The sequence below is a fragment of the Propithecus coquereli genome, unplaced genomic scaffold (assembly GCF_000956105.1).
Source record: "Propithecus coquereli isolate 6110/MARCELLA unplaced genomic scaffold, Pcoq_1.0 Scaffold110, whole genome shotgun sequence".
Lineage (NCBI taxonomy): Eukaryota > Metazoa > Chordata > Mammalia > Primates > Indriidae > Propithecus > Propithecus coquereli.
Window position 1 is genome coordinate 147,874 of NW_012134970.1, and position 23,261 is coordinate 171,134.

Below are 23,261 nucleotides of genomic sequence, written 5' to 3' on the forward strand. Positions count from 1 at the left end.
GAGAGAGGGAGGGAAACAGAAATGTAGGAAGAGAGAAACAGAGAGAGAGAGCGAAGAGGGGAAAGGTTTACCAGGCATCATAAGGCTCCAGTCCATCTATTTTTCTTGTACTTTTCTTAATTTGTTAGCAAAAATTAGGATTTATTATGAAACTCCAAGCTTTTCATTTATTCAACAATTAAATTGATAGCAAATTATTATGCCAGACACTGTCCTGCTGGGGAGACAGATGTTAAAACACACTAACAAATGATATATATAGTGTTAATGGCACATGCTACTAAGAAAAATCAGACAGAAAGAGATAGGAAGGGTTGGGTATCAGAAGTGCCAACATTTTAGATAACATGATGCAAACAGTGCTAAAATACTGTAAAATTATCAGAGATATTTGAACACAAAATTTCATGATATTCAGTAGTTACTGTTGCTTTGTGGAAAAGTTATACTTTACAGTGATTATATAAAAAGACATTCCTTATCGCTTAAGGTGTTACATTCTGAAACATTTTCAGATGAACTCTCATGATGTCTGGGATTTGCTGCAAAATAATTAGAGGTGGAGTAGGGGAGGGAAGCAAGCCCAGAAGTGGGTGTGAATACAAACAAAAGAAAATTGGTCAGGAGTTATTAATCATTGACACTAAGTGTTGGACATGAGGAAGTTCTACTTCTATGAATGTTTTAAATCTTTCAATAAAAACTTTTTACAACTTCCCCACTATGATTCTATTTTCCCTCGTTACTATGGAAATTTGGGCTTTATAAAATTTAAAGCCACCTCGGCAAGTGCATACACATTTACAATTATAGTTTCAGGTATTATACCTTCCCAGCGAAACAGTTCACTTTCATTGTGAATCACCAATTTTGTCTCTAGTAGTACTTTTCACCCAAAGTCTATTTTGTTTGATGTTATTACTAATTATTCATGTTTTATTTTCCAGGAGAATTATATGACCTATCCTTTCCTATCCTTTTATATGGAACCGACCTGTATCCTCCTATTGTAGATTAGTTTGATATTTTTAATCAGGTCTGTCAATTTTTTACCTCAACTGGAATGTATGGATTTAAATCTACCATGTTTCCATTTCTCCTACTTATTCTATTCTTCTAATTTTGGCTTCCTTCAGAGACTTGAATAATATTTTAGGCCACTAAACTCATTTCTTCTATCTTATATGTAGAGGTGTCTGTCTCGCTGGACTCAGACAAACTGTTAAGCAGTGTTAACCAGTGTGCAGTGAACCTGCTTCACACAGACAGTTTTTCCAGACTCACCAGCTCAACACAAAGGATTGTTTCTTTTTTCGGTGGTTTTTTTTTTATTTTTTTTCAGCATATTACAGGGGTACAAATGTTTAGGTTACATATATTGCCTTTGCCCACCTGAGTCAGAGCTTCAAGCATGTCCATCTGCCAGATGGTGCGCACCACACCCATCAGGTGCGTATATACCCATCGCTTCGTCCCCCCTCCCATCTCCCTGACACCCAATGAATGTTATTACTATATGTGCACCTAAGTATTGATCAGATAATACCAATGTGATGGTGAGTACATGTGGTACTTGTTTTTCCATTCTTGTGATACTTCACTTAGTAGAATGGGTTCCAGCTCTATCCAGGATAATGCAAGAGGTGCTATATCATCATTGTTTTCTGTGGCTGAGTAGAACTCCATGGTATACATATACCACATTTTATTAATTCACTCATGTGTTGATGGGCACTTGGGCTGCTATAAACAGTTGTGAATTGTGCTGCTATAAACATTCTAGTGCAGATGTCTTTTTTGCAGAATGTCTTTTGTTCTTTTGAGTAGATACCCAGTAATGGGATTGCTGGATCAAATGGTAGTTCTACTTGTAGCTCTTTGAGGTATCTCTGTATTACTTTCTACAGAGGTTGACTAGTTATCAGTCCCACCAGCAGTGTATGACTGTTCCTATCTCTCCACATCCATGCCAACATTTATTGTTTTGGGACTTTTTGATAAAGGCCATTCTCATTGGAGATAAGTGATATCTCATTGCAGTTTTGATTTGCATGTCCCTTATGATTACAGATGTTGAGCATTTTTTCATATGTTCGTTAGCCATTAATCTATCTTCTTTTGAAAAGTTTCTGTTCATGTCCTTCATCCACTTTTTGATAGGGTTGTTTTACTTTTTCTTGCTGATTTTCCTGAGTTCTATATAGATTCTAGTTATCAGCCTTTTATCAGATGTGTAACGTGAATATTTTCTCCCATTCTGTAGGTTGTCTGTTTGCTCTCATGATACTTTCCTTCGCTATGCAGAAACGTTTTAATTTGATCAGGTCCCATTTATTTATTTTTTTTTTGTTGCTGTGATTGCCTTTGAGGTCTTCTTCATAAATTCTTTGCCTAGGCCAATGCCTATAAGAGTTTTTCCAACATTTTCTTCTAGAATTCTTATAGTTTCATGCCCTAGGTTCAAGTCTGTTACCCACTGTGAGTTGATTTTTGTGAGAGGTGAAAGGTGCCGATCCTGTTTCAGTCTTCCTCATGTGGCTATCCAGTTTTCCCAGCACTATTTATTGAATGAGGATTCTTTTACCCAGTGTATGTTTTTGTCTGCTTTGTCAAAAATTAGATGGCTATATGAGGATGGTTTTATATCTGGATTCTCAGTTCTGTTCCACTGGACTATGTCTCTGTTCTTGTGCCAGTACCATGCTGTTTTAGTTATTATAGTCTTGTAGTATAGCTTGAAGTGTGGTAAATTGATGCCTCCCAATTTTGTTGTTGGGTTTTTTTTATTTGTTTGTTTATTTTGCTTAAGATTACTTTTGCTATACGGGATCTTCTCTGGTTCCATATGAAGCATAGAATTATTTTTTCTAGATCTGTGAAAAATGATTTTGGTATTTTAATAGGGATTGTATTGAATCTGTAGATCACTTTGGGTAGTACAGACATTTTAACAATGTTGATTCTGCCGCCCCATGAGTATGGTATGGTTTTCCACCTGTTTACATTCTCTGCTGTTTCTTTCATCAGTGTTTCGCAGTTCTCCCTGTAGAGGTCTGTTACCTCCTTAGTTAAACATATTCCTAAGTATTTTATTTTCTTTGTTGCTATTGTGAAGGACATTGAGTCTTCGATTGGGTTTTCAATTTGACCGTTGTTGGCTTATAAGAATGCTACTGATTTCCGTACATTGATTTTGTAACCTGAGATTTTGCTGAATTTGTTTATCAATTTCAGTAGTCTTATGGAAGAATCTTTGGGGTTTTCTAGATATAAGATCATATTGTCAGCAAAAAGCGACAGTTTGACCTCTTCTTCCTCCATTTGGATGCCCTTGATTTCCTTCTCTTTTCTGATTGCTCTGGCTAGGACTTCTAGCACTATGTTGAATAGAAGCGGTGATAGAGGGCAACCTTTCTGGTTTCAGTCTAAGTGGAAATGCTTTCAGTTTTTCCCCATTCAGTATGACGTTGCCTGTGGGTTCGTCATATGCAGCTTTTATCATTTCGAGGTAAGTCCTGTCTATGCCTATTTTGTTAAGCATTCTTGTCACAAAAGGGAGTTGAATTTTGTTGAAAGCTTTTTCTGCATCTATTGAGAGGATCATATGGTCTTTGTTTTTGCTTCTATTTATGTGGAGAATTACATTTATAAATTTACATATGTTGAAACATCCCTGTATCACTGGGATGAAGCCCACTTGGTTGTGATAGATTATTTTTTTATAAAGCACCTGAATTCAGTTTGCTAGGATTTTGGTGAGAATTTTTGCATCTATATTCATAATGGATATTGATCTGTACTTTTATTTTTTTGTTCTGTCCTTTCCTGGTTTTGGTATCAGGGTGACATCAGCTTCATAAAACATAAAAACAAAGGATTGTAAGAGGAGTTCAGTAAATAGCTCGGCCCACATCTGGTATTTATATTTTTATTAATGAAAAGCTCAGTTACATGGCTTGTTTTCTCTTCTGGTTGATCTTTTTACTGAATCTGTTATCTAATTACAAGAGATTGTGGAGACCCCGTATGGGAAAAGTCCCTCTGAATGTTCCATATCCTCCATCCTGACACCTACCTCAGCATTTTCTAAACCTTCATACCAACAAAAGTGGTGAGAGCTAGCAAACAGTGGGGTAGGCTTAATTAAAAACACCATGCATGAATGCTAAGGTGAATTCTAGTGCCTATGAGCAAGTTTCAAGTCCCCATTCTTCTGTACTTGTGGGGACATCTTCACGTGGACACATATCTCCCACTCATTAGTACAAAATCTTCTGTACAGAGGACAGAGCCAACTGACTGAAAAGAGAATCCATTTGGAAATCATATTTCTACACAACCATAAATAGGGTGGCTTATACCCTTCTTATAACACTTAAGGCTTAGTGTCCACTGGTGGGTAACAACATGTAGCCCTCTCTGTGCTCTCTTTGGTTTCACAGCCTCGGTTCCATGATTCCTTCCCTCTTCTCATCTATACAGGGATCAAGGGCTGGGGCTCCAGCACTGAAATCACCTGCTCCTTCTGCCTATCTAGGGGTCCCCATCAGACTCAGAAAGTCATTGAGCCCAGCTCAGTGTCATGTGCTTCCTCAGGCCCAGCCAGAGACTATAACCAAGAAACAAAAGATTGTATTCCCCTTATGTCCAAGATTCCTTGCTGATTTAATGTATAAACATAGGCCAAGACAAAAACATCAGAAAATTGTCCATTCTGGAGTATTGTTTGGCTATTTTCCATGTTCTTCAGACACTACAGGTTGGATTACCCCACAGCCAGTCCCAGATCCCTTTGTCCTTGTCACCTGCCAATGCAGACACTTTCCAGCTTCCTTGTAGGCTTGAGAGCCAGATGACAGAAATATGGGCAATTAGGACAGATATCCATTCGCCAGTGGGGCAGTGTGGGTTGCAGGGGAAATATTCTTTAAAAACTTTTAATTTCCCGGAAATCTGGAAACCCCAAGTCTCCCTGTCTGATCAGCCAACAAGGAGCTATCTGTGAGCACCAGAGGAAGGTTCCACATATGAAGCTCTCCAAGGGTGGGCCCGACCCTGAATGCATATGCATGACACAGGCTTCCTGAGCACTGAGTGTACAGGAGCAGCAAAGACCAGGGAAAATTTGGAAAAATATTCCCTGACAAGTGCTGGGGGCAGGAGTGAGAGCAAGAGGCTGAGATCTGGACAGGGAGGCTGGGATGGTTAGGCTTAGTGATGCCCAGAGGGGCCAGAGAAGGCGAGTGGGTCTGAAAGCTGGAAATCTGAGGGTCGATGGTCCAAGTCACTCAGAGACAGAATCACAGCACAGCCCTTGCTGACTGGTGAAGAAAGGACATAAGTACTTGGTAAAGATTCTGCTAACAGGACAAAGCCCACGAGGAGGAATTTGTAGCAAATTAGCAAGTGGATGTGATGTGGGGAACAGGGTTGCCTGAACTAGTGGGAAGCCTCCAAGAAATGGGGATACTGAGCACCAAACACATCTGTCTTCCAGGACTGTACTCGGCCTCATGTCTCCTTCAGCTTCCTGGCCCCACACAGCCACCTGGACACCACATGCAGCAGCTTCCCACAAAGCCACACGGAGCCCAGAGTGAGCCCCAGCAGGAACATGAAGACATCCAGCAGGTACCGCTCATGCCAGGGTTGCTGGAAGGCATAGGGCTTGAGGTGTGCCGCGCCCCCTGTCTGCAAGATGTGGTCGATCCAGCCCACCAGCCGCTGGGCAGGGGTCAGGGGGTGGGAGCGTCTGATGACACTGGCGGCCACTGCTGCAGACTTGTACCTGTTGGCAGAGATGGGGTGGGGCCGTTACTGATGTTACCTCACAGGATTTAAAAGTGTGATCCTTTTCTATTTGATGCACTAAAGACTATGATTAAGGAAAATTTGTTGGCCTGACTCTGCAATAATCTAGCTGGGTCTCTTTGAAAAGTTCAATAATGATACCTACACGCAAAAAATCCATGCTTAGTTCTGAAAGTGCCAAACTATAGTGACTCAATCTGTAAGGAATAGTCTCTACTACCAGGAGGCTTACGATAGACCACAGGAAAATTATATGATGTAATTATTATTATTTGTATTCAGGGAGCACCTACTGTGTGCCCACACTGCATGAAAAATGTCACTCTGTGGACAGCCGGGCCCAGGACAATGACTTCATGTTCCTGCACCAGGAAAGAGTCATGTTGGCCAGGGCTCGATTCCTGGACTGCTGTCTGCATACTTGCACAACAAGCTTAATACTATCCAGTGTTTGATTGAATTCTTTGCTGTCACCTCTCGAAATTCTTAAACTTTACAACAAGAAACCCCACATTTCCATTTTACACCAGGCCCCACAAATGGTGCATCTGGCCCTGGGGATGCACAATGTCTGAGGGGAAATCCCAGCCCAGAATGACTCCTTCCCAGAGGACAGTAAATCATGGCCATTTGGAGTCTAGGTCTTTAAAAATGCATCAAACAAAAGCTACAAACCTGTTCTTCAGGAAATGAGCATCCACAACACATGACATTGCAAAATATATACAATTCTTGTGCAGTTATCTGACACCTGGAACTTAACTATTCTAGGGCTAAGAACCATGAGCTATGTGGTTGCTCAGCAGTCATTCAACTGGAAGCACTTGAGTGTCTCCTATGTTCAAGGCAGTAAGTTAAGCCTAGAGGATCATGACCTTGAAACTTTAACTAATTATTTACTCCTTCTGAGATATAAAAAGAAAATGTGCATTTCCATCTTCTAGCGATGCCATTGTGCTGGATGAGCAGTTAGTTACCTGGAGGTCACTGGGACCATTCTATAGCTCACTTGACTAAAACTCATTAACCACTTACTTTGTGGCAGACCCTGTGCCAGGCACTGGGAGCATAGTGGAAAACAAGAGAACACACTGCTATATTCATGAAGATCTATATTCTCTTCTCTGTAGTGTCAGGGGACAGATAATAAATAAAACATAAACAAATGAGGTAACTACAGCCCCAAGGAAGTCTTAGGAGGAAATGATATCGTTGGGTGGGAGGGAGAAGAGGCCACCCAGGACAGTCTGGGATGAAATATGTGAACAAATGAGTTGGAGATGAGACCTAATGTCATGAAGGAGCCTCTCTGAGAAGAGCAGAGATGAAGTGTTAGAGAGCAGCATGAACAGAAACCCAAGAGGAGGAAGACCATGGAGCATTTGAAGAACAGAAAGGCAACATCCTGCCTCAGCTGAAATTCCACTAGAAGAACTGCAAATATAAGAGCTCTCATAGAGCCCCTGTGTATGTAGTTTGGGTCCCACAAATGCAAAAGGTAGACAATTATTCTTGGCATCCAACTTAAACTGTTCTAGTCTTGCTCTGGAGGACACAAGTCAGCTCTTAGCATCACACACATATTATCCCATGTCCTGGAAAATACAATTTGCATTGAAAAACAGGCCCACACAATGCCATTAGTGTTTATGCCTTCACTTACCCAAAGGGAGTGCACCCCTGAAAGCAGCATACCTCTTGTCTTCTATGACTTGTTCCATCTTAAGAGCCAACGTCTCCGCCTTGAGCTCCTTTAACTTAATAGAGACACCAAACTTTTTGGCTTCTACTCGGATCATGTTTTCTGGCTGGTCTCCAAAAACAGGGATGCCCACCATGGGCACCCCATGTTGGATGGCCTCCATGATACTGTTCTGCCCGCCATGGGTGACAAACAGACGGATGCTGGGGTGAGCTGTTGCAAAGAATAAAAGCGTGCATTATTCAGGATGAAAAGTTTCAGAACAGCAAGTCGAGCAGGGAGGGCATGAGAAAAAGCCAAGGGGACCTAGAGGTGTGTTGGAACCATTATTTAGAATGACGTAGCTTTGGACACATCCAAGGAGGCAGTGCCCAGGTGCTGGATTCCAAGCCATGCTGTGTATAGAGCCTTCTCCAAGTCCAGGTAAGACTGAGAACCCTGGGAGTTTTACAGAGAAGAGGGCTATGCAAGACACATCCCCTGTCCATCCATCCATCCTTCCTTCTCCCTGTCCTCCCTGTGCATCCATTTGCTTCTCTCATCTCTATTCTCTCTCATGTGTTTCTCCCTCTGTCTCTACTTCCTCAGTCTGTGCATCCTGAGCTCTCCACTTACAAATAATTTCCTTTTCTTTAACTCTTAATTCATTCTTTGCCATCATAATTGATGGGTCTCTGGACTGTTATGGTAGACTCCATTATGTGACAAGTCCCTTCAAAGCTGAGACCAGACCCTACACCTAGCTATTTCCAGTTCCTGTCTCTCCCTCCCAACAATGCTTAGAGCTAATGAAAATGATTGTTATCATGAAGAGTCCTTCTGACCCTGTGTCACTCAACTGCAAAATGTATCAGAATCTCCTTGCCTCCTCTTGGAAATGAGAATCCTGGGCTCCACTTCAGAATTAAAGAAATAAATTTGCAGAAATGGTGCCAGGAATATGTTTCTTAAATGTTTCAGGTAGTTGGAGCCATACCTTGGTTATGAGTATTTACTCTACTGAGTACTGTATATGGGGGTGTCTGTAACAAGCAGTGCCGGGAGCACAGAAAACTTGCTGGGATGAAGGAACTCTCTGGACCAGACAACTTGGTGGGCCAAATCACAAGCTGTGAGGTTGCTAAGCCTGGCATAAAGGTGTGTTGGCACATCCTAAAGTCATGGCTGGCATCAGTGTTGTGAAGGTTGAATTGCTGTTTAGATTGAGAGGATGTGTCTCTCTGTGGGTGTGTTTTTGTGTAAAGACTTGTGGCTGAGGGGACGGGCATATGCACAAACAATGAGTGCGATGCGCACCTCCGGGGGAATGGACATACTTGAGGCTCGGACTTGCGGGGGAGGTAGGGTAAGGGCATCATACGTAACCTAATCATCTGTACCCCCATAACATGCTGAAATAAAAAAAAAAAAGACTTGTGGCTGAACTGCTGCTCACAAAGCCACTAAAGAGAGTGGCAGCATCCCCCCTCGTTTATATTCTCAGAATCCACAGGTTGTGATGGATTTTGGGTGACCTGTTCCAAGACCAAATGCAGTAGGTGGAGGGGACTTGACAGAAATATCACTACTGGCTACACACATCAGGTCTGGGATAGAAAAGAAGGAGGAATGTTGGCCATTTTGGCATCTGATTCCATAGGAAAAATAGCCTGATGCCTCAAGACCTCCAGCTGGCGGCTCCTTCCTGCACTCTGGAGCCTTACCTTTACCCATGGGCAGCTCTTTCTCTAGCTGGACAAATGCCCAGCTAGAGGTCAGAGCCCTGAAGAGCCCCAAAGACAGGACAATGGAATGAGAGGAGCAGGCCTGGGCAGCCCTTACCCAGGAGGTCACTCTGAGGAAGCCAGTCCACGAGTTTCACATTTGGGGCCACGTTGACATCTTTGGGTAAGTCGGAATGCTTACACTTCCATATCACCCCTTGGCGAAGGTGGGCAAAGGCACTGTTCATCTCCTTAAGGACTTCCTGGAGGCTAGTGATGTTCACCCAGGAGCCCATAGTCACAAGGACAAAACCAGAGTCCCCAAACCTGGCAATGAAGTTCTCCAAGTCCTGCAGAGAGATAACCAAGCAAAGGACACAACACAATTGCCTGTGAGAGCCTCAGCGGCAGCAGAATACAAATCACACTATTCACTGGCACACCCTCTCATCAGTGCCTCTCATCAGTGCCTCGACATCACCATCCTGAAACAGTTATCATGGCCCCTGGGACAGCTCAGCACCCCTGCACTGTCCACCCCTTTCCACTGTGTGAGTGAGAACAGCTCTCTTCTTTCAAACCCTGACCCCAGCTTCTGGGCTGTTCTTCTCCCTCCACCCATTGTATGTTCAGGGAGTCACGGTATCTGAGAGACGTCCAGGGCTGGACCAGGGGTGGTGGTCTGGGAGAGCACCAGTTGGAGGTCAGCACCCAGCATGGGTTATGGACTTCTGGAGGCCAGAATGCAGAAACTGGGAGAACATTGCTGTCATCAGCAGAAATGGACGCAGAATGGGGTAAGGCTCCCTCCCCCTACACACAGTGTGGATCCTACGTTCCACAATATTCTTGGCCACTAATCTTCGTACATACTTCATCTGGTACCACAATGCCTCACCCACAGGACTATAAATGATAACCTCATTGGAAAATTTGTACAAAGCAGCCATGCCCAGCCCCAATGGTACACCTGATCAGCTTATGTCTTAAAGTCCCCCAGGCAATTCTTAAGGAAGGTTGGTGTCTAGTGTCTTCACCGTGACTTTAACACAGTTTTGTCAGTTCTTAATGCCAAATATGTCTTTGACCCTGATTCTCTCTGCACTTCTGTGGCTCCCCTAAGCTCCCAACTCCTCACCCTATTAGGTGGTGAGGTCCCTATGGATTCTACACAGCCCACCACTATCTGATTTATCATCCTAAAGGACTGCTTTAAAACAACTTTGTCACCCTTTCTATAACTACTAAAGCAATCAAATACCATTGTATAAAAATTGGAAAATGAAGAGAAGAAAATTTTCTTAAAACAGTGTGTGTGTCTCACAGATATTCCAACCCTCACTGCCATTATTATCCTCACAACAATTCTCTCCCTTTCCTCTATGGCCAAGGCCTGCCTCACCCTCCTGACAGATAAAGCTCCACTCAGTCCCCCTTGGCTTTATTCGTGCAATAGTCCATCCAGCCAGACTGCCCAGGGGACACAAACTCATGGCCATCGCACTTCCACCTCCTCACATGGGCCCTGCTCTCCGTACCTGGGGACCTCCCTCCCAGCTTCATTCCTTTAAGCTCCTGACACCAATGTGAAGCCCATCTCTCCAGTGAATCACCCCCAGCTTCTCCTGCTCACTCAATGAGAGGTCAGGGGAGGAGGGGTGGACACTTTGGTGACCTCAAGGCCCAGGCCAAGTTCAAGCCCTCAGGGCCTCTCAAATGCATGGTGCTGGGAAGGTCACCTACATCACCTGGGCCTCCAATGTTCTTCATTTATAAAATTAGAGAGTATCACACCTACAGGGCCAGGATGTTGTACATGATAACTGCTACAACATGGCAATCGAGGGCTGACAGGCAACAGGCAGCCAACTAATCCCAGCTGTCCTCCCTTCTACAACCTTCTACAGCCGTGGTTCTGAGTCCAAGCTGCTTATTCAAATCACCAAGACAAAGTTCACAAATTATAGTGGCCTGGGCCCACCCCTGACAAATCAGATCACAAGGTCTAGTTGGAGTCTAGAGACAGGGCTCTACAGGCAGGGGACACTGGGATGACACCAGCAGTTGCAGGGGATGCTGGGTATGACACCTGCCATTCTGGCTGTCAGTCAGTCCCACACAGTCCCACCCCACTTACTCCCTGTATCACAGCATTGTCAGTAAATAACTCATTTCCCTGCATATTATTGCATGCAATGGGCACTAACTACATATTTATTGTACACATGCTCATGTAAAATGCAAATGAAAACAGTAACTGTCATAAAATGCTTATCACACCAAGCCCAGAACTAGCGCGAGGCAAGAGAGCAGCCAGAGGAGCCCACAGGAGGAGGCCTCAATCTCAGGATCATGCAGGGCCCAGCACTGTACTAGCATAGCCCTAAAGGTGAGAACTCCTCTCACAGCAGGCCCTCCCTCCCTGGCTCTACTTCAGTCTCACCAACCATGTACTGAAGGCCTTGGCATGAAATCCAAATTAGTGCTAAGGGTTTACTTACTTGTGGTACTGGTTTAGTGGGTTTGGCCATCAAGCCTCCAACATAAACAGTGTTGGGAAGCAGGGGCCGGGCAAAATCAAACGCAAAGTCAGAGTTAACAAACCACAGCTCTGCTTTCAGTAGGAGACGAGATAAAACTGGCCTCGAGCCTTCTGGGAAATGCTCCTTGATGATATTGTCATATATAGACTGAAATTGCCATTGCTTCCTGGAGAAAGTAAAGAAAGTCAAAAAGTTTTTCACACGGCCCCAGAAGTCCATGTGGTCAGTTAACAAGGAATTGTATACTGGAACATAAGACGAGGGGCTTGGAAGCCCAAAGTCCAAAGTGCCAAATGTAGCAGGAAGAATGGACACAAATGGCTTGCCAAGCTTCTCAGCAATCAGGAAGTGGCAGTAGTCAAAACTGTCAACTATCACCAGGTCGAAGTTCTCATTCTTTAAGGAATCCATGATATCGCTTCTGCTTAGCAAATGACTGCACTGAAATCCCAGTTGTTCCACAAACTTTAAAAAGTTTTCAAACGAATCCCTGTAAGAAAGAAAATAAATGATAAATATTCATGGGAGGTGTTAAATTTACAATACATAAAAGAATCATGAGATACAAAGACAATATCTTGGAGAACCAAGAGCATATCTAGCAGTAGCCCACACATTCAACCAGTTTCCCACAAACACGCTCTGCCATGGTCATTGTTATTCCAATGTTTCTGCTCCCTAGAGTGTATCCTTCTCCCCTCAGCCTCCCACCCAGATCCAAATCCCACCCACCATCATTGCCAATTCAAGGTCCTCCTGTTCTGGGAGTTGTCTCTGACTATAGCAGATCTCACAGTTCTGTGTCTCCTTGATAACTTCTGTCATGCTCTGTTTAACCCTCCTTTACATACTGACTTTTTATGAGTGATTTTCTTCTTTGCCCACCTAGACTTGTAGGTAATTTGATGATAGACTTTATCAGTATTGATGATTATACTAATCTTTTTATCATTGTGTGTTTGCGTATGAGACATTGCCTCACCCAAGAAACACCGATCATATTAGAACCAAAAATCTTAGCCAAAAATGAAAATTTTACCTTTCTATGTCTAGGAGTTAAGCAATGGAAAAAGACAAAAAAGAAAGATAACCTGGTTTTGAAACACATTATTAGCGTTTCCACTTCAATGTAGGCTGGAGTAGTCACAGAATAAAATGCCAAAGCTTTACTGACATTTAATTAAGACTTTGCCTATGCTATTCCAGGGACCTTTCTTCTTGCAATGCTTTCCCCTCATTGGCTGCAAAGGATATGATCCTATCTTCCAGCATGCTAAGGAAATCAATGAGGATGCCCAGGCCAGAGCCCACAGGTGCCAGGCCTCTAGATATCAGGGGCCTGTTGGCAGCTTCGAGGACTGAGGGAAGCAATACCTCTGCACACCTGTAACCTGTACATCACTGCACCATTGCCCTTCAGTTAGGGATTGCTCTGAGGCTGAGAACTTATTAGGCATATTGAGATCCCTGCCTAACCATTAGGACCAGCTTCGAGTCAAACAAAGAAAATTATTGGCTGAAATCATCCACTGTTGTTTATTTTTAAAAATTCACATAGCAAAGGAATATAAATGTTTTCCAGCTATTTTGGAAAATTTCAGTAGTGCAGTAAAAGTCTTTAGTGTATAGTTCATTAATCATATTTAAAATTAAGCTAATAAATTAAAAATATCTTTAAGAATGTACTATTACCTAAACCTGTCCTTAAAAATATTAAACTGGGGAAGAAGAAGCAAAGTATACACTTACAATTATAACTAACTCTGAAGATGATAGAGACTAAGTGTCAAACGGGTGGGTTAGAGCAGACCCCAAGGAAAGATATAGGGTAAGGCCACTGTAATTAAACAAGATAGGCATGGATTTCTTTATTCCTGTTTTTTGTCTTAGATTAAAAAGTTATATGTTCCTTTGCATTGCAGAGAAGCAAAAAGAGTCAGTATCATGTCTCATTTTGTATCAGGGTGATTGATTTATAACAGAACTTTACATGGCCAGACGTTCAACTTCTATAAAAGGAACATTAATAAATCTTTCCTTTATTTATAAGCATGTGAGAGGAGAAGGAACAAAACTAAGTTTGAATACTATCAATAATGAGAATTTGAGAGGAATGTCCCTGTTTCTGTGTTGGGGAAATTCTAGACAATGTTTGTGGATGAAATGTTGGAAGGAAGTCCCAAAAGGAACAATCTTTCAATTTGTGTAGACATACATTCATGCTGATAGTGTAGGAAGGACAATATAGAGCAAGAAAGGTTTTCCAGTGACTGTACCAAATCCACCCACCTGTTATATACATCCACCTATCATCTATGTATCATTCCATATATCCATCCATCCATCCATCCCTCCATCCCTTTCCCTTACCCTCATTTCAATTATGCAGGCATCCACCCATTTATTTACATGATTAAAATAGTAACTCTTTCATTCAGAGAATAAAAAAAAACTACCTCTCATTGTAAACTTCTTTCACAAACAAACTTATAATCTTATTAAATTCCTCTTGATAGTCTTCAGGCAGAAGCCAACTGATAACTTGGTATGATTTTTCTTCCTCTTTAAAATCTAAGAAATTAGAAATGGGTTAAAAAAGGTAAATATGTCACACAATGTGGTAACACTAGCATAAAAATGACAAAATTTGCTTATTCTAATGATTTTATATGTATTTGAATGTTTGATTTTTTAAGTAGTTTTACCTCATTTTGCTCCTCTCTCATTCATTCAGTCTTATACACTGATAACATTTACTGAGACCGTACAAAGATTCTGGATTTATTTTTCAATTTGAAGATATGGAAGCTCCATTTAAAGCTTTCATTTAAAGGAATAGCTATTTTTCTCATTTTACAAGTATGAAAACAAAGGCAAATTTAGTTTAAGACAACCTGTCAAAACTGCACACATAGAAAGTGGCAGAGTTTGTATTTAAATACAATATGAGTCTGTTTGATTTCAGAGCCTCTATTTCTGTTTGAGAAAAATTCATTTTCATTAAAGTGATACATGCAAATAATTTTTTATTCAGTCAAAAAGTCATAAATTTATCTGCTCCACAACACCAATAGTGCAACAAGCACTGGATACCGGTGATAGACATTATCATTTAAATAGGGATAAAATAGAAGGAAAAAAATGAATCATCAGTCCCAAGATATTTTGATGCCAACTGGGCAAAGAAAATTAGGTTTTAAGGACTAGGAGTAATTCTCTGGTCTACAGTTCAGGCCTCTCGGCTTGAAGCTCTGCCCTTTGGGCTCACGGCGTCACCCTAAGAGTTATCCTTCCTTTTCCATGAAAGCTAGCATGTGTTTGCAGCTGAGTAGTTTATCATCTATTTCCTACTTGTGGAATTTTGGAAGTCCAACAGGCTTCTTTCCTGTCATCTTCTCTCTCTGATCCTTCCAGTCCAAATTGGCAGTGGTTTTGCTGGCATAGAATTCTCAGGTACATTGTGGCTCTCCTGTGTATGTCATGGGACTAAACTTCACTAGATAAGAGGTTGCTACACAGATCCTTTGTAGATAATTTCATCTCTATTTTTGCCTTCTTCCACTATGGGTGAAGGGATCCACAAGTCATACAGCTAATTGCAGGATAAGTCACTGGGTGGCCTTGGACTGACCCTGTTCCTCCCTCCCCTTTCTCACCTAAAGTTCTCAAGAATAACTGTACAATGCATTGGGAACGCAACGTCTTGAGATAGGAAGGCACTGGCTTGAATAGCCCATGCTTTGTTCTAGTCCCCACTACAAACAGATTGTTTTTCCATCTTTAGCCCAATGTGTCAGGTTTCCCCAGACTATAAATCCCAGTGTGGGCTGCTTTTCACAGGCCTTCATCTGCATTGCACGTGGGGCATGCACACTTGAGACTCCATTTGACCCGGCAGCTTTCTGAGCCTTGAGGGACCAGCTGGCAATGGATCGTTGCCTTCCATTGTCCCTCGCTGCCTATTTGTATGTAAAAAATCCACCTCACATAAATTGTATAGAGTGTGTTCCATCTTCCCAAACTCAAACAAGTTTGTAACCAGTGCTCAGTGAACCTACCTCACACTAATCTCTTCAATGAGCCTCTGTGTGACTCAATACTCTGACCCTTTAATCCTTCAGAGACATTAGCGAAAGCTTGTCCAGCCACACAATTGGCTTTCTCTACAAGAGAAAAGAATTCACAAGTTTCCTGACATTGAGGCCCCTAATTTTAGAATCTTTCATAATCCTAATAGGCTGAGAATTTCCCAAAACATGAAGTCCTGGCTCCGTTTTGCCTAATAGTTCTTTCCTCAATTTCTCTCTTTCTTCTCAAATTTTGCTATTCACAAAAGGAAGACATTAACATCTATATTTTCACAAATAGTCTACTTATGATGATTTACATAGCCTCCAGAGCAATATAGATTTTCTCTACAATATTCCCTTTTTCTGTAAAAGAAAGTGAAAATCTCAAGAGTGTTGTAGTGTGGAGGGTGCGAACAGACCACAGGAGAATTCAATGAAGCCAAATTGAGAGTCTTTATAGCTGGCCAGCGACCACCTCCGCCCACATAAAAGCAGTACGAGAGGATGGCATCATCTCAAGTTTTTATGAGGGTTTTATACTATTTTTGAGGGAGGCTACGTGACATAGGGCAGGTGTTCAGGGAACAAAAGCGGGGAGTGAAGTCTGGGTTGCAAAATACAAGGTCACAGGGCATAGTTGCCCTCACAGATCTCTGGCGCCCGAAGGCAGATTACAATCCTCAAAGCAAGCTGCAAGCAGGGTTACAGAAGCAGATGGCAGTTATTAGACAAAAGACTATTCTTTCAGTGTAACACTTCAACTATGTAGCTATAATTTAGCCAGCCCCTGGCGTACCGCTTATTTCATTTATTAACCCCTTATTGTAAAGCTCTCAGCTCACCACAAAGAGTACCCTCCCAACTCCCTATACAAAAGGAAAGGTAAAGGCCTCAGCTGCCTGTGGAGACTGGCCTCACACATCATTCATTAGAGAGATTCCTTACTGGCCTCCCATAAGCAAGGACATGCAAATTGTAACTTTATGTCTGCAGGCTAAGTCTAGCTCCTAAAACTAAAGTCTGTTTTTTCTCACAATAATAATGAATTATAAGTTTATCTCCACAGGTACAGAACAGAGACAAAGCACGATCAGACATTCTTCCACCCATCCTGTGGAATACATACCTCATCCTCACACCTACATAATCCATGCTTCCTTCATTGCTTTTTTCTCTTCTAACATTCCCCTCATCTTACATAAAATGTAGATTTTCTTGAATCTCACAAAAATATATCCCTTTTGTCTCACTAACCCCATACCTTTTTTTCTTTCTGTATTCCGTACTCCTTTTTAAATACCGAAACTTCCAAATTCCCCTTCAGAATAATAGCCACAGATCTGTCTGTGCTTTTGTGTTTGTCCTTGGTGAGTCCTCAGCTTTCGCTTCATAAACCTCTGTTAATTGAGATTTTTACCTTAGTCACTTATTTTGGGTTGACAAAGCAGAGCAATACCCCTTTTGGCTTGCAGCAATTCTATTGGTGCTGGGGTACTGGCTAAATGTTTACTGAGAACTACAGGGAATTTCGCCAAGGCCAAATAGTGGCCCTGTCCTGAGCTTCCTGGATCTCTCAAAATTCTTGACTTGATATCCAAGGTATATTTGGCCAGGAAACGCCTCTAAGGAGTTTTGCATTCTTCCAGTTAAGAGGGTGAATTTCCCTGCTTTTGTGATGACAGAAAGCAGCCTCAGCTGGGCCCATCTCCAAGTAAGGAGTTAGTCTGGGGTTTTGTTTTAAGTGCTTAAAGTTTATTGTCAGTTAGCTATAACTTCTCCTTATGCTTAGGGATCTCAATAACATATTAACTGTGTGATTGCATCGTCTATTTTTCATTTTGGTCTATGGTCTATGTCACATTAGATTTGACCAACTCTTAGTCAATACTGACAAAACCTCTAAATTACGAGAAATGAGGCCTCTAAAATCAACTAACACCCTTTCAACTGCAGTACACTGTTGGTTAAAAGAAATCAAAATATTGGCAACGTTGAAGGAGGAATAGGAATATGTATATGTATATATATTTCTATTCCTCCTTCACTGTTGCCATCTTCAGTACCACATGAAAAAAAAAAGCCTGGAAGAAACCTCTTATGACTCAAATCCCTTCATAAACTTGGACAAAAGGCACCACTCACTTCTTTTTGTGTGTCTTCTGCTTCCCTTGCGGAGTCTAAAGTCACAGACAGAACCTCTCAGGTATACAACTCTGCTCTCTGCTGTATTATGTTACCTGATCTTTTTGGCTTTTGAGGATATCAGAAATTAACTCTGTCTTCCTCTAGCATGGCCCAAACTCCTTCTCAAGAGACAGTATTTTCTCTCCCATCATCTCTCTCTCTCTTCCCCTACCTCTGCTTTGAGATACAGATTACTACCCTGTATCCTGAGTCTCAGTGAGGGCGTAGGCCTTGGGTGAAACAAGTAGGCTTTAAGTTGTTCCATTTTTAAGGGCACAGTTTGAATCCAGCTGTCTTTTAAAACTGGTGAGTTAAAAACAAAAAAAAACTGGTGAGTTGGCCAGTCTTATAACAAGAGTTTTAAAATCAAGACTATAGAGCCTTCATTTATGCAGGTTTGTATCTTCATGTACGTATGTGTGTATGTCTTTAAATATTGTTTATGCTACAAAATTAGCTTAAAAGTAGGTAAATAATCATAAATTAAGTAAATAAGCCCAAAAGCTTTTCACATATATGTGGCTTTAATAATCTTTGATAAATAAAGATCATTTTTAAATTATTGATAAAATACAATAAAAATATCCTCAAATTTAATTTAGACATTCTTTTTCCTAAACATACTGATCAGGAAGGTTTACGCTATCTCAGATAAATGGTTTAAGGTTATAAACTGTTGCTTCTACGATATTTTTAATGCTTGTTTAATTTGCCCATAAGCTTATATCTTTACATTTGAGCCTTTAGACTATGATGTGTCCTAGGAAAAAACACTGGCCTGACTTTCATGGGCCAGTTTTTCCTCTTGGTCTTGCTGAAAAAGATAAGATACTCCAGACATTGTCTTTTGTCCTGAGCTCTATATCTGATACATAATTAAAATTTCTTACCTCCTAGGTTTTTCACTAAAACTTAGGGTGACTAGGAATTAACACTGTAATTAACATACATAATTAAAACTACTAGATATAAGGGAAAAACTCTATATGCACAATATATAAGGAAAATGATAGATGTTTTTGGTAAGAAAGGATTTCAGAAGACATAGAAATGTGGTTTTTGATAAAAGTAAAATAATTTTCCTAATTTAAAGGTTTTAGAGATTGTTTTAAATTAAAAAAAATAAAATGAATGATAAAACTAAATAGACATAAAAGTTAGAAAAAATGATAAAATTTTAAAAAGGTTATAAAAGGTTTATAGAAACCTCATTCTGTGGTCAACTTGATTCAGATTAAATAGATTTCTTTATAGAGCCTTTATTAAAATTAGCTGTAGCATTAATAAGATACAAGTGCAAATGTAAAATTTGGTTTTCTCTTTTTGGGGGGGAGAGAAGAGATTGGGTCTGGCTCTGTTGCCCAGGCTAGAGTGCAGTGGCTTCATCGTAGCTCACTACAGCCTCAAACTCCTGGGCATAAGTGATCCTCCTGAGTAGCTGGGACTATTGGCACACAGCACCACGCCTAGATCATTTTTCTTTTAGAGATGAGGTCTCACTATATTGCCCAGGATGGTCTTGAACTCTTGGCCTCAAGTGATCCTCCCTCCTTCACCTGTCAAAGTGCTAGGATTAGAGGCATCAGCCACCATACCCAGTCAGTTTTCTCTTTTGAACAAGATTTTCATGTAATTTTAATGGAAATAAAAGATTTTTATTCAACCTTTGAGCCAACTTAAACAAAAAAAGAGGAGAGAGAAAGAGAGACAGATTCAGTCTGCCTCTTTATTAGCTTGTCTTTAAGTTTGTCTTGTTTAGGTCTTATGATTATTTAGGAAATTGAGTCTCCTCTCTATCAAAGAGTAAAATTTTTGCTTCTTAAATTATTTAAATTATCACATTGGCTAAATGAATGACTGTTATTTTATAGTAACCTGTAATCCTGTTTTGTGACAAGTGTTCTAAAACATTCATATTTGACAAACTTTCCAAAATCAAAATTCTAAATTTAGTCTACTTGACTTCAAAATAGTTTTTTTAAATATTGGAGCCACTTAAAGTCCAAGAGGTACATTAGTCTAGTACGGCATGTGAAAACCATCATGAAGCATTTTCAAATATGAAATGGTGTTTAACTTTCTTTGGGTTATATTTGTATAAACATGTTGTTAATATGTAGTTTATAATAAAATTATATGAGATTTCTATAATTCTGATATGTCTTTGTGTATATTATCAGTATTGATTATGGTTATTCATTAAATTGTCCTACGCCACAAAAATAACCAAATTTCTTTGTCAATTATCTCTTTAACAATGGCTATTCTAAGATATATTGTCTTCCACAGACAATAATTGCTTTACTTTGATTCTCTTAAAAAGTGATTTTTAACTGGATACAGTCCAAAATTTGCTTCTTCAAGAAAATTTATAGAAAGGACTCTGATGGGTACTATTAATTACAGGTACAGCTGATAACTTTGGAGATCATACCATTTGGATGAGGAAAACTTCACCAGACTTTGATTAAAAGCTGATTAATGACCTCCTAAGAATGAGGCTTCCTAGCAATGTCAAATTATACGAAACATACAAATGCAAACTCATGTCCTCTACAACGTGTTCCCCCCCAAATTTTGAAGAACAGGGTTGAATGTAAAAGAAAATAAAATCTAAGAACTACTGCCCAAATGCCTTATTCAAAAGGGAAAGTAAAGTCATCAGGTATCTGTGAAGGACGGGCTCCACACATCATGAGGATTGTTCATGAGGATTGTTAAACAAACCTCAAACAAAACAAAAATTGATTACATGGAACTGAAGTAATTTTTTATTATTTATGACTTTTTGTTTAAAACATTGCTGATTCTTTTTGTGTTTTGTTTTCCAGAAGTCAAAAAAGTTTTTTATATTCTTTTGAGCTATTTATAGCTCACAGCAAACTGGTAAAGTATAATTTTGTGAGCAAAATTTGAAGCATTTTTCTCTCTACTTGATTTCTCCAAAATTTAGACACTATTTGTGAATATTCTTAATATATGATAATATAGTTATTTGCTTAAGTTTAATAAGGATCGATTTTCTTTTAAAACAGGACATAATTGGTGACACTGGATATTTTACCAAAGCTTTGACTGGAATGGCATATTTTCAAGTATGCCCAGACTACATTGAGGAATTAAGATTGACATTATAAAGCCAATAAGAAGCCCTTTTGGAGAGACTGGGCTAGTACCTTGTCATTTACAAGGTTCTAATCTATGGTAGGTAAAGAATGTCACTTTCCATCAGGTTCTGCAAGCTTAAGTTATTTGGGGATCTCTGAAAAGAAGTTACCCAATTCATACGGGTATTGCAGACAGTTTGAAAAATACTTGCCTTGACTAGCCTCAAGAGGCTCTTTTCAAAAAAAGTCTAATCTGGGATTCCTTTTTAAAAAATTCCAACAAAGCCAACATAAAAAAAAGAAAGTCCATATGGCCAATAACTACTCTTGCTGCACTTTATGCAAATAATCTAGCCAATTATAATAAGATTAAAATTTATGTTACAAATAAACTGGACCTACTATGCTATACACTTGGTAAAAATGAGAAACTAGACAGAGAACAAAACATTATGTGTTAAAAAAAAAAAAAAAAACCTACACCAGACCTCTTATTAGATTCTAGCCTTCTTCATTATTTTTGAGTTTTTATTATCCACCTCAATTTTGGCATTGATCCTTCTTGATTTAATTCATTCTCCTCTCTGTGGGAAATGACCTCCTAAGAATGAGGCTTCCTAGCAATGTCAAATTATATGAAACATACAAATGCAAACTCATGTCCTCCACAACGTGTTCCCCCAAAGATTTTGAAGAACAGGGTTGAACGTAAAAGAAAATAAAATCTAAGAACTACCGCCCAAATGCCTTATTCAAAAGGGAAGGTAAAGTCATCAGGTATCTGTGAAGGACGGGCTCCACACATCATTCATTAAGGAAATTCATTGTTGGCTTCCCATTAAAAAGGACTTGCAAATAGCAACTTTAGGTCTGCAGGCTACATCAAATTCCTAAACCTAAGGTCTGTTTAATTTCACACTCATAATGAATAACAAGTTTATCTTCACAGGTACAGAACAGTGACAAAACAGTATCTATCACTCTTCCATCTACGCACAGACATCTACTTAATTGATGCTTCCCTCACAATTTCTCTTCTAACGTTTTCCTTATCTTATGTAGATTTTCCTGGGTCTCACAAAAATATAACCATTTTGTCTCACTGTTCCTGCCTTTTGTTTTCTTTCTGATTTTCCCATTCCCCTATCAATACTGAAACTTTCAAATTTCCCTTCAGAAAAACAGCCAAAGATCTGTCCGTGGTGTGGTTTTCCTGGGCAATTCTTCAACTTTGCCTTAATAACCTCCATTGATTGATATATTTGCCTCAGTCACTTATTTTGGGTTGACACTTCCTTTTGAGTCATTACTCACAGAATTCTTAGCATCCACATTTCTAGTAACAGTCCGTTCGGTCAATGGAGATTTGCTCTATTATACGCCTCAATACTCTTCTAGCCACTACCTATAATCCACTTGTGATTCCCAGTATTGGTTGAAGCAGTAGTACATGTGAGTAGTAGAAACATTTGTTTCTTCAGTGCCTCTAATATTATTTTTGAAAGTTGTAAATAAATAAACAGCATAGGAAAGCACACTCAAAAAAGGAGTTAATAAATGGATCAAATGTTTCAAAATACACTGAATTTGGCATCTGTCAGAAATAATAACCCAATCATGTGTTTTACTTATTGGCAGACCTTAACTGAAGCTCTACCGATGAAATGAAGAGTGAAAATGCTGTTTCAAACCTTCAAAGAAATCCACGATGAGGGAATATTGAAAGAAACGCTAAGGCTGGGCATAGTGGCTCATACCTGTAATCCTAGCACTCTAGGAGGCCAAAATGGCAAGATTGCTTGAAATCAGGAGTGAGACCCTATCTCTACCAAAAATAAAAAAAATTAGCCAGTCATGTACCATGTGCCTGAAGTTCCTGCTACTCAGGAGGCTGAGGCAAGAGGATCACTTGAGCCTTGGAGTTTGAGGTTGCAGTGAGCTATGATGATGCCACTGTATTCTACCCAGGGTGACAGAATGAGGCTCTGTCTCAAAAAAAAATGTCTAAACTGCTAAACTTATGGTAAAATGGAAGAAATTCCATGAATTCCTTCAATTGTTTATAGATTTTAGTATGCATATATTTATTAAAGCCTAGAAAGGCAGTAGCTTTTGGTTATTTCTCAAAGTCCACTGGAACT

General features: G+C 40.1%; 1 protein-coding gene across 1 annotated transcript in view; it reads right to left on the reverse strand.

Annotated features, from left to right (window-relative positions):
* Window positions 1–3,942: 3,942 nt before the first annotated feature.
* The window catches only part of LOC105814424 (UDP-glucuronosyltransferase 3A2-like), a 22,421-nt gene continuing 3,102 nt past the window's right edge, over window positions 3,943–23,261 (reverse strand). Inside the window, exons 3-7 of the mRNA XM_012649384.1 lie at window positions 14,216–14,330; window positions 11,718–12,249; window positions 9,335–9,566; window positions 7,507–7,726; window positions 3,943–5,788 (exon numbers count right to left, since the gene is read on the reverse strand). Coding sequence (XP_012504838.1) covers window positions 5,512–5,788; window positions 7,507–7,726; window positions 9,335–9,566; window positions 11,718–12,249; window positions 14,216–14,330 — 1,376 coding nt within the window. The 3' untranslated portion in view covers window positions 3,943–5,511. The remainder of the gene's footprint in view (window positions 5,789–7,506; window positions 7,727–9,334; window positions 9,567–11,717; window positions 12,250–14,215; window positions 14,331–23,261) is intronic.